The 12,464-nt window shown below is 40.9% G+C and overlaps 1 protein-coding gene across 2 annotated transcripts in view; it reads right to left on the bottom strand.

Moving 5' to 3' along the window:
• The window catches only part of ENTPD1 (ectonucleoside triphosphate diphosphohydrolase 1), a 173,636-nt gene that overhangs the window by 157,131 nt on the left and 4,041 nt on the right, over window positions 1–12,464 (bottom strand). For both annotated transcript variants that reach the window (XM_038009352.2, XM_073019214.1), the window contains exon 2: window positions 1,440–1,584. In XM_038009352.2, coding sequence (XP_037865280.1) covers window positions 1,440–1,476 — 37 coding nt within the window. In that variant the 5' untranslated portion in view covers window positions 1,477–1,584. The remainder of the gene's footprint in view (window positions 1–1,439; window positions 1,585–12,464) is intronic.

The following is a 12,464-nucleotide window of genomic DNA, read 5'->3' as shown; positions in this document are numbered from 1 at the left end:
GTGGATATCCTGTCTACCTTTTTTGTGGACATTTGTCCATCAATAACAAATGGGCACCCCAAAAGTCAAGAGTCACACAAATATTAAACCAAGTTTTATAAATGTTTGTGCTGTTGAGTTAAAGAGCTTACATGTACTACAGGGACTGATTCTCTGACAAGGAATCAAACCCAGGCCACAGGTGTGAAAGCACAGGATCTTAGCCACTACACCACAAGATGGAATGCCTTCTTTGTAAATCCCACAGGGAATTCAAAGCAGGCAGTTTGAGTGTACAAATGATTTTAATTTTGTTTTGGGTTAGATTTTTGCATTTTAATTTTGTCAAGAGAATTTCTAAGCCAAGACACTATTGTGTCTTTCTTTAATTTGATTGTCCCATAAATACAAGTAAGACAATTATTTAGAATGAGAGATCTCTAAAATCTTCTTTTAAAAAGAAAATTAAGGTTCTTTCTAATTTAAAGGATCCATCTTTTGGCCACTGATGATTAGAATTTCCAATGGTTTACAAATTTCAGTAGCGACTCAACAATAAGCCTCTTCATGGAAAGTCCAGGAGGTAATTTTCCAGGTTTAGAATAAGTTTTTACTATATAAACAAGGATGTTCCTTGACAGCATATAGAGGAGACACTCTCCATGATCCCCAAAAATTCACTCAGAAGTAGACTTAAGATAACAAAGACTCTTGTTGCCACAGACTACTAAGGCTGGTGTTTGTGCATATGGTGCCATTAGTAACCCACAAATTTGCCAGGGGCCACCAGTCACAGACCTGTTAATCCACTGGCACCAGGGAGGCCCTCCTGGGATTGGAATTTTCCCAGCCTAACCAGGCAACAGGAGCCCCTTATAGATGGAAATTATTAAGACAAACTCCCCCGAGAGCTTGACATATTTGGAACAAAAAGTATACTGCTTAAAATCTTACGTGACCAGCCATTTTTAGACTGGTCACCTAATGTGACCTGAAAATCACGCTCCCCAAAAGGGCAAGGACCAAGAGAAAATGCTCTCAAAAGTCAAGGTCTTATACGGACATGAAACAGGACAATAGGAGAACTTCATCTGGTTTTTATTTTGCGGACTACAGCAAGGTTTACAGACAGAACTGCAAAACTGATCAATCTGCAGTGCCAGCTCAAACAGTTTATGGGGGTTTAGGCCCATGTTCTACCCTGTGGCATCCTTCGTTATGACAGCACAACACGGAAAGACAAAGACTATTTCTGGAAGGAAAGGGACCGAACAATGTGAATATTCATACCAAAAAAGGACACCAGAGTCGCTACACACAAAACTAGTCACACAAATCCTTTTTTCCCATTAATCAAGGTTTTGGAGATGAATATGAGACAAACAGTGATTTTACCATCAGCTCTACAAGATTCCACAGAGGGAGAGAGGCCGGGAGCCTGACTGGTAAGAATTCCTTACCCTTCTGCTGGCTTGTAAGGTCCTTGGTTCCCTTCATTGCAGCTTCCAGAAGAGCAGAGCAGCTTTGGTATCCTGTTCACAGCACTAAAACTGGAGGGGCCAATGAAAACTTCCCCTTTGTCCTCTGAAGTTTCACTGAAAATCACTGACAAAAAAGGCAGGTTAATAGGAGAAAAGGCATACAAATTTATTTGATCACAGTTTTACACGTACACAGGACACTTCAGAATGAAGACCTGAAGGGGAGGCTGGGCACAGTGTCACATGCCTGTGACCTCAGCACTTTGGGAGGCTGAGGAGGGAGTATGCCTTGGGGACAAGAGTTTAAGATCAGCCTTAGGAACAAAGCAAGATTCCATCTGTACAAAAAATTTTAAAATTAGCCAGGTATGCTGGTCCCAGGAGTTTGAGGCTGCGTGAGCTGTGATTGTGCCACCGAGCTCCAGCTCGGGTGACAGTGTGAGACCCTGTCCCTTAAAAAATGAATATAAATAAAATAAATAAAAGATACAGGGGAAATTGTCCACTTTTATGCTTAGGTTCAACCGAGTATGGACAGCCATGTAGAAATATGACGGGTCAAAAAAGAGTATGATCTAATGCTATAGACTGACTGGGAGAAACTCAGCAATGCTGTCTATCTAGATTCTTCTTGACCTCTATGCATTCCTTCCTTCCGGATGTGGGACAGGACCCAGTCTGGAATGGGATTCCACAGTCTAAATGTGGGGTAGAAGCCTCTTCGGAATGGGTTTCAACAATCTGGAACAGTCAGTCAAACGAGGCAGGTCAGATCATTTCTTTATGGCGAGTTTTTTTGTTTGTTTGTTTGTTTGTTTGTTTTGAGACAGAGTCTCGCTCTGTCGTCCAGGCTGGAGTGCAGTGGTGCAACCTTGGCTCACTGCAAGCTCCGCCTCCTGGGTTCACCCCATTCTCCTGCCTCAGTCTCTCGAGTAGCTGGGACTACAGGTGCCCGCCACCACACCCGGCTAATTTTTTGTATTTTTAGTAGAGACAGGGTTTCACCGTGTTAGCCAGGATGGTCTTGATCTTCTGACCTCATGATCCACCCGCCTTGGCCTCCCAAAGTGCTGGGATTACAGGCGTGAGCCACCGCACCCGGCCTATGGCCAGTTTTTACACAGAAAGGCCGGGAGAAAGAGAAAGTTAGAGTGATATTTTTAGGTTTTGTTGCTGGCTTCTATGACCCACCTGGGGGAGGAGGAATTCTAGTTTCCATGGCTAGCCTCGGGGGAAAATGAGAGGCCAGAGACAGAAGGGCAGGAGAAAGTCCGAGAGGGCACCACCACAGTAAAGATCCAGGGCAGTTCTGCTTCAGAGACCTTCATGTGTGGCTACCATTTTCTGGGATCCTGGAATAGCCACAGCCATCTGCAAAAGAGGCTGGGCAATGTCATCTTTTGGCTATACTGTGCTCAGTAAAAATTTCGGGTTCTTTTTATTTGAGAGAAGAGAGAACAAATATATAGTCAGCAATAAACAGTTTCTGCCATAGAGTCAAAGTTACACAAATTCAGAACTGGAGAAAATGTAGGACTATAGACAGTCTCCAAAGGATGAAATAAGGAAGAAGAGCAAAGAAAAAAAGAAAAGGAGTAGAAACCCCTCTTCACTTGTTGTTAATACTAAATGGCTAAAGAAAAATTTTTAAAAAGGTTTCAAAGTGAAAACATACTTCTTTCCTCTACAATGTATTCATTGTTCATTAATCTCTTAAAAAGCAAGATGAATTCTGCCAGAGCTACTAAACATTTGTTTTCTACTAAACATGTAGACACCGTTTATTCAATTTATTTAGATAAATGCTTGTAAACAATAATTTAGATAAATTACAGTTATATTAATCATGAGTATCATTTGAAAAAATTTTGTTTGAGACAGTCTGGCTCTGTTGCCCAAGCTGGAATACAGTGGCTCAATCTCTGCTCACTGCAACCTCCACCTCCTCTGTTCAGGTGATTCTCCTGCATCAGCCTCCTGAGAAGCTGGGATTACAGGCCTGCGCCACCATGCCCGGCTAATTTTTGTAATTTTAGTAGAGACAGGGTTTCACCATATTGGCCAGGCCAGTCTGGAACTCCTAACCTCAAGTGATGATCTGTCTCCGCCTCCCAAATTGCTGGGATTACAGGCATGAGCCACCGTGCCTGGACTATCATGGTTATTATAAAAATTAATGATGGTTTAAAATTACGTCTTTGGGACTGGGCACAGTGGCTTATGCCTGTAATCCCAGCACTTTGGGAGGCCGAGGGGGGCGTGGATCACCTGAGGTCAGGAGTTCAAGACCAGCCTGGCCAACATGGTGAAATCCCGTCTCTACTAAAAATACAAAAATTAGCTGGGCGTGGTGGTGCATGCCTGTAATCCCAGCTACTGGTTGGTGAGCGGGGTGGAGTGGGGCTGAGGCAGGAGTATCGCTTGAACCCAGGAGGTGGAGGTTGCAGTGAGCTGAGATCGCACCACTGCACTCCAGCCTGGGCAACAGAGGGAGATTCCATCTCAAAAACAAACAACAACAACAACAACAAAAAACCACTGCATCTTGGGGAGCAGGAGTGGGAGAAGAAAGGTGGGTTTGATTATGAAAAGACAAGAGTTCCAGGCGCAGTGGCTCAGGCCTGTAATCCCAGCACTTGGGAGGCCAAGGCGGGCGGATTCCCTGAGGTCATAAGTTTGAGACCAGCCTGACCGACGTGGTGAAACTTCGTCTGTACTGAAAATACAAAAATTAGCCGAGCGTGGTGGCGGGCGCCTGTAATTCCAGGTATATAGGAGGCTGAGGCAGGAGAATCGCTTGAACCCGGGAGGTGGAGGTTGCAGTGAGCTGAGACCAGGCCATTGCACTCCAGCCTGGGCAACAAAAGCGAAACTTTGTCTCAAAAAAACAAACAAACAAAAAAACAAAAAAAAAAAAAAAAAAGAAAGAAAAGAAAAGAGAAGAGATTTTCAGGGAGACAGAACTGCTCTGTATCTTTACCGTGGTAGTGGAAACATGAAACTACACATGCATTAAAATTTCATGAACTAAATATACACACACATACAAATAAAACTAGGGAAATTTTGAAGATTGATGGGTTGTATCAATGCCATTATTTCACTCATGATATTGTATGATAGTTTTGCCAAGTATTACCTTTGAGGGTACACAGGATTGCTCTGAGTACCCTCAATTTCCTATAACTTCATGAATCTACATGAAGGCTGTAGGTTCCATCACGAAATGGAAAATTTAATTTTAAAAAGTCTCAGCTGATGAAAATGATTCTACAAGTATTCGGTTAATTTTTTAAAAATGAAAAAATGCTCAATTTGTACTTATTATATTTAGAGATCTCTCACCACTGTTCTTTTGCTACCAGAGCAGATTTTTTTCATGAAATTATTATTAACTCTTTTTCAAAATCTACCACACAACATACATACTATCACACAAACATTGTTTAACTTTTTATTAGACACTGGGTTAAAAGAGTTTAAATGTGCCTTTTTTAGTGTAAATGGCAGTATGCTCTGTGTACTGTTCTATAATTTGGTTTTTTCATGTATTTGTCTTGGAGATATTTCCATTTCACTAAATAAATATTCTCATTCTTGCTGTTGCAGAGTATTCCATAACAAATGCATCATAGTTTATTTATCCACTCTGGAATGATAGACATTTACATTTTTTCCAATATATATGCTTTTATTTGCCTCTTCTACACTTATGTGGATTTCTCCAGAATAGCTATCGAGAAGTTAAATCCCTGGGCTGGGCATGGTGGGTGACTCACGCCTGTAATACCAGCACTTTGGAAGGCCAAGGTGGGTGGATCACAAGGTCAGGAGATTGAGACCATCCTGGCCAACATAGTGAAACCCTGTCTCTATTAAAAATACAAAAGTGAGCTGGGCATGATGGCATATGCCTGTAATCCCAGCTACTCAGGAGGCTGAGGCAGGAGAATCACTTGAACCAGGGAGTCCGAGGTTGTAGTGAGCCGAGGTCACGGCACTGCACTCCAGCCTAGGGACAGAATGAGACTCCATCTCAAAAAAAGTAAAAATTAAAATTAAAAAAAAAAACTTAAATACCTGAATAAAGGGGCATATGCATATAAAAACTTAATAGATACTGACCTATGGCCCTCCATAAAAGGCTATAACAGTTTACATTGCTAACACAGTGTACCCATTTTTTTATATCATCATTTGGTGTCATCAAACCTTTCCACTGTTGACAATCTAATTTGGAAAAATCTAGTATCTTTTTATAAGTAAACTTTTTTGTTGAAGTATAAACATGAATACAGAATAATGCATAAACCAAATGTATGTATAGCTCAACCAATTTTTACAAAGTGATAGCTGGGAGAGGTGACTCACGCCTGTAATCCTAGCACTTTGGGATGCCGAGGTGGGCAGATCACTTGAGGTCAGGAGTTCGAGACTAGCCTGGTTAGCATGGTGAAACTCCATTTCTATTAAAAATACAATAATTAGCTGGGCATAGTGGCACATGCCTATAATCCCAGCTACTTAGGAAGCTGAAGCACAAGAATCACTTGAAGGCAGGAAGTGGAGGTTGCAGTGGGCCAAGATTGCACCACTGCACTCCAGCCTGAGACACAGAGCAAGACTCTGTCTCAAAACACAAAACAAAACAAAACAAAACAAACAAACAAAAAAAGTGAGCCTGCCCATGTAACCCTAGCCCATTTGAAGACATGATTACCACCAGCTCAGAAATCTCCATTGCATTCCTACCCAGTACTACTCCTCTCAAACATAACTGATGGCAGCGGCTGCTACCATCACACCAGCTGCAGCAGCGAGGCCCCCCTGGAGCTGGGCACTCCTTGGAGCTGGTGGGAGGCCCGCACTTTCTGAGTTAGGGTGGGAGCTACCCAGGTGCCACTGCAGCCCTGCAAACTGTGGCTGTGGACCCAGGCCTCATGCTCTATGGAGCAGGTAGAAGCCCCGCCCTCCTGGGCAGAGCTACAGCTGCCCAAACTATGGCTGTACATCCGAGCCTCCCTATGCTCTTGGAGGAGGCCAGGAGCAGGCAGGATCTGCCCTCCCGGGTGCAGCTGCAGCCCCCACAACCAACAGCTGCAGACCTGGGCCCAACTGCACGGAGCAGGCAGGAGTTGGGAACAAGCAGGATCCCCGAGTTGGCAGGGCAGGAGCTCCCAGGTGCAGCTGTGGCCACCCTCCCAGACACAGGACCTGGGCATCTCTGCAGCCTGCACCCTCGAGTGGCCAGGAAGCCCCCCTCCCCACAATCCCTGCAGGCTCAGGAGTGTCTGCTCCCACTGCCTGACCTCTCTCCTCTCCCAGCACCTGCTCAGATTTCTCCAAGTGGGGTTGGGCCAAATACCCAGGCCACGAATAGCAGCAGGAGTCAGAGTTTGCTCGGCAGAAGGGGGTGGGGTCCCCAGTAAGGCACCACCTTCAGGTCATGGAGGGCCTGAAGGCTGAGAGCCAGGTCACCAGTCCCACACACCAGAGCAGGGACTCCCTGCTGCCTATGGCCACCCATGGACCAATCTGCATGCACTTCTTACCCTATGAGATCCATAAAAGCTGGGGGCTTAGCCACAGGACTAGAGAGGATGGCCAGAGCAGGATAGAGGATGCAGAGGACAGAGATGAGGGGATGACCAGTTGCAGAGAACAGCTACCATCTGCTGACAGTTTGAGAGGACTGCAGAGACCTCCAAACAACCTGCCTGCAGAGAAGAGCCACCCTCTCCAGGGCCTCCTCTCTGCTGAGAGCAGCAGATGATGGGACAACCAGTGGGCAGAGAGGAGCTACCCTCTCCAGGGTCTCCTCTATGCTGAGAACTGAACACTTGACAGGAGGACCTGCAGAGAGGAGACACCCACTGAGGGTTTCCTCTGAGCTGTTCTAACACTTAATAAAGCTTATCTTCGCCTTGTTCATCCTTCTCTTGTCTGTGTACCTCATTCTTCCTGGACACAGGACAAGAACTTGAACAAAGGCACCACTGGTCACAGAGGTTTCTAGGAAGAAAATCGACAATCCAAAGATCCCATAACATAACTACTGTCTGATGTTCTAATAGTATAAGGCAGTTTTGCCTGTTTTTTGAATTTTATATAAGTGAAATAATATAATATGTTATTTTGTGTATCTTGCTTTAGATCAACATTATATTTGTTTTTGTTTTTGTTTTGAGACAAGGTCTCACTCACTCACCCAGGCAGGAATGCAGTAATGTGATCCCTGCTCACCGCAGCCTTGACCTCCCAGGCTCAAGTGAACTTCCCACCTCAGTTTCCCAAGTGACTGGAACTATAGGTGCATGCCATCACATCCAACTAAATTTTTTAATTTTTCATAGAGACAAGGTCTCACTACATCGCCCAGGCTGGTCTCAAACTCCTGAGCTCAAGCAATTCAACCACCTTGGCCTCCCAAAGTGCCATAAGCCACCATGCCTGGCCAAATCAACATTATTATCATTTAGATTGTCCAAGTTGGCTTGGCACAGTGGCTCATGCCTGTAATCCGAGCACTTTGGGAGGCCAAGGTGGGCAGATCACCTGAGGTCAGAAGTTCAAAACCAGCCTGGCCAAAATGGCGAAACCCCATCTCTACTAAAAATACAAAAATTAGCCAGGTGTGGTGGCAGTCACCTGTAATCCCAGGTACTCAGGAGGCTGAGGCAGGAGAATTGCTTAAACCCGGGAGGTGGAGGTTGCAGTGAGCCGATTTCGTGCCATTGCACTCCCACCTGGGCAACAGACTTAGACTCTGTCTCAAAACAACAACAACAAAAAAAAATTGTTGTGTGGCAGTACTTTGTTCATTTTCATTGAAATATTATTATTCCATTGTATGAGTATACTACAATTTGTACACATTTTGCTTCTGATGGATAATAAAGTTGATTGTAGTTTGGTGCTATTATAAATCATGCTGCTATAAATGTTGTCATACAAGTCTTTTGTTAAATATATATATTTACCATACACACACACACACATTTCCTACTGGGTCTACACCTAAAAGTGTATACTTTGCCAGGTCATAGGGTATGGATATGTTTAGCTTTATTATATAAAGCCCAACAGTAAATGGTAGCCCCAATTTATACTCCCATCAGTAGCAAATGAAATATCCAGTAACTCCATATCTTCTACCGTTAAAAAGTTTAACCACTTAAAAGATATGGAATTATATCTTATTATTGTCTTCATCTGAACTTCTTTGACAATGATGTTGAGTTGCTCTTTTATGTTTATTACTCATTTATATATCCTACTTTATAAAAAGTCTGGTCAAAATTTTGGTCAATTTTTTGAGGGGTTGTACATGGATTCTTTATGTATTCTGGGTACAAATCCTGTGTTTTATATGTGTGTATGTGTATATTTACATATATATACACATATATATAATATTTTGCCATTGAGTAGCTTGCCTTTTTACTCTCTTAATATTGACTTTTTATTAAGAGAAATTCTCAGTGTTAACAAGATACAATTAAACAATCTTTTTCTTTAGTATCAGTGATTTTTGTCCAATTTAAAAACTCTTTGCCTACCTCAAGATCACATTATCTTACATTATTTTCTAGAAGCTGTATTGTTTTCCCTAAGTATAAAATCTATGTAAACTTGACATCTGGGTACAGGTAAGGTAGGAGTACAGACACACTGTCATCCCTATAAATATCTAACTGGTACAGCACAGTTTATTGACAAAATCACCCTTTCCTCACTGTACTGTAATATTACCTTTGTCACAAATCAAGTGACTACATATGTGTGGGTCTTTTTCTGGACACTATTCTTTTCCATTGATCTATTTGTCAATTTTGGAGCCAAAGCAATACCATTTTATTCTAACAATTATTTTATCTTAATAATAAGATGGGATATCTAGCAGGTAGAGGCCTTCTAGTCTTGTTCTTCTTTAAGACTCTCTTGGCTATTTTTGACCTTTTGAAATTACATGTAAATTTGAAATCAGCATGTCAATTTTTACCCAAAAATGCTGAAATTTTTACTGGACTGTATTGAATCTATACATGAATTTGGGAAGACTTGACATGTTTTCATTAATAAGTCTTTCTAGCCATGAATTTGGTGTAGCTCTCCATTTATTTAGGTTTTCTATTATTCCTTTCAGAAATATTATATATTTGGATATGTAGTTTTGTTTTTGTTTTTGTTTTTTGTTTGTTTGTTTGTTTTTGATGGAGTCTTGCTCTGTTGCCAGGTTGGAGTGCAGTGGCGCGATCTCAGCTCACTGCAATCTCTGCCTCCTGGGTTCAAGTGATCCCCCTGCCTCAGCCTCCCGAGTTGCTGAGGCTACAGGCACGCACCACCATGCCTGGCTAATTTTTTGTATTTTAGTAGAGATGCGGTTTCACCGTGTTGTCCAGGTTGGTCATGAACTCCTGACCTCAAGTGATCCACCCACCTCAGCCTCGCAAAGTGCTGGGATTACAGGTGTGAGCCACCGCACCCAGACAGATCTTTTTTTTTTTTTTTTTTTTTTTGAGACCGAGTCTCACTCTGCTGCCCAGGCTGGAGTGCAGTGGCACAATCTCAGCTCACTGCAATCTCTGCCTCCTGGGTTCAAGCGATTCTCCTGCCTTAGCCTCCCGAGTGGCTGGGATTAGAGGCGCCCGCCACCACACCTGGCTAATTTTTGTATTTTCAGTAGAGACAGGGTTTCACCATTTTGGCCAGGCTGGCCTCAAACTCCTAACCTCAAGTGACCCACCTGCCTCAGCCTCCCAAAGTGCTGGGATTACAGGCGTGAGCCACTGTGCCCAGTGATATGTAGAGATCTTATACTATTTCAGATTTATTCCTGTGTATAAATGTTTCTTCAGGTAATTGTACATTTTATCATCTAAAAGTTTTACTTTCTAATTTACTATGGCTATAATATAGCAATACAATTGAATTTTCTATATTGACATTATATTTATTGTTTCTATTGCTCTTCTTTTATTTCTGCATTTCCGTGCATCCATCTAACATCATTTTCTCTTTAGCATGAAGAATTCCCTTTAGCAATTCTTTGTGTGGGTCTGTTAGTGGTAATTTTTCCCTCAGTTTTTGGTTTATAAATACATTTTAATCTTATCTTCATTTTTGAGGAATCTTTTGCTGGGTATACAATTTTAGGTTAGCTTCTTTAAAGATATTCGACTTTTTATAACTTCCATTATTTTTGTTGAAAAGTCAGGTGTAGGCCAGGCACGGTGGCTCACGCCTGTAATCCCAGCACGTTGGGAGGCCAAGGCAGGTGGATCATGAGGTGAGGAATTCACAACCAGCCTGGCCAAGATGGTGAAACCCCATGTCTACTAAAAATACAAATAATAATAATAATAATAATAAGCCTGGCATGGTGGCGGGTACCTGTAATCCCAGCTTCTCAGGAGGCTGAGGCAGAGAATTGCTTGCACCCGGAGGCGGAGTTTGCAGTGAACCGAGATTGCACCATTGCACTTCAGCATGGGCGACAGAGTGAGACTCTGTCTCAAGAAAAGTCAGGTGTAAGTTTTTTTGTTGCTCTTTTGAAAGTAATATGTCTTTTTAAGCTACACTTTTTAAAGATTTTTCTCTTTGTCAATTTTTGGGATTTGAGTAAGATATCCCCATGTATTATTTTCTTTTAAATTTATCTTGTTTGGGTTTTGTAGAGCTGGAACCTACAGATTGATAACATTCATTTATTTGGGGAAATATTCAGCCAAAATATCCTAATATATTGCTGTGTCTACCCCACTATCTCTCTCCTTTCCTTCTGGAGCCCAATTACATATCAATATTTCTTCCACTCTCTCCGCATTGTCTCTTACATTCTTTTCTGAATTTTCAACACATTTTCCCATGTTTTATACTAGATCTTAACAAATAATCTAGTTTTTCAGTTCACTAATCCTGCCTTCTGCTGTGTTTGATCCACTGTTAAACCAATCTAAGAGTTCTCAATTTCCATTATTGTACTTTTCAGTTCTAGGATTTACATTTGATACATTTTCACAGGTTCCAGTCTCTGGTGAAATTCTCCACCTTGTCAGCTATTTTACTGAATATATATTAATCATATATATTATAAGTCTGCACCCATAGTTATGACCTCTTATTGGGTCCTAATATTATTAATTTGTGTTTTTTAATTTGATCTTCTAAACATTTATCTGTTTATCTTTTCACATAACCAGCTATTGGTTTTATCAATTACTCTACTGATTTTTTATTTGTTTTTAATTTTTAATTTCCTCTATTACCTTTATTAATTCTTTTCTTTCATTTTCTTTTAATTTGTAATTTGCTTACTAAATTATAAGATTAAGTTTAGGATTATTTTAAATATTTCTTTTTAAAAAATAAAAGTACTTGAAAATATAAAATTTCTTTAAGTTCTATTGGCTTTGTTCTATGTATTGTAGTTGTTTAACTTTCATTTTTAATTAGTTTGTAATTTTTGTGTTTATTTTCTTTTAACTCAAGATTTATTCAAAAATGTGATTTTTTTCCTTAATTTCCAAGAGGATGCTTTTGCTGTCCTTTTATGTTAATTTCTAATTTTACTGCATTGTGGTAAGCAGAATGTACTATAAAATCTTTGCCTTTTTTCTCTTCATTGAGATTTTCTTTGTGACATAACACATGGTCAATTTTTGTTGATGCTCCAAGTATGATTGAAAAAGAATTAGTACTATTTGCTTATTGGGTTCAAATTCTACACCACCTATAGATATTAAATTGAGAATTTTAAAATCACTTATTTAAATCTTTTTCTCTATTTTTATTACTTAATCTATCTATTTATGGAAGAGGTATGATAAAAATCTTTTACTCTGATGGTGGATTTACCTAGTCTACTCTTTCCACTAGTTATTTGCTTTTATATTTTAAAACAATGTCTTCAGATCCACAAGGATCATTAATTTAACATCTTCTAGGTAGCGTGTAACTTTTATAAAGATGAAATATATATTGCCCTTAAATATAATTCGCTTA

Source organism: Chlorocebus sabaeus, chromosome 9 (assembly GCF_047675955.1).
Source record: "Chlorocebus sabaeus isolate Y175 chromosome 9, mChlSab1.0.hap1, whole genome shotgun sequence".
NCBI classification, from domain to species: domain Eukaryota; kingdom Metazoa; phylum Chordata; class Mammalia; order Primates; family Cercopithecidae; genus Chlorocebus; species Chlorocebus sabaeus.
This window is presented reverse-complemented; position numbering and strand designations above follow the sequence as displayed.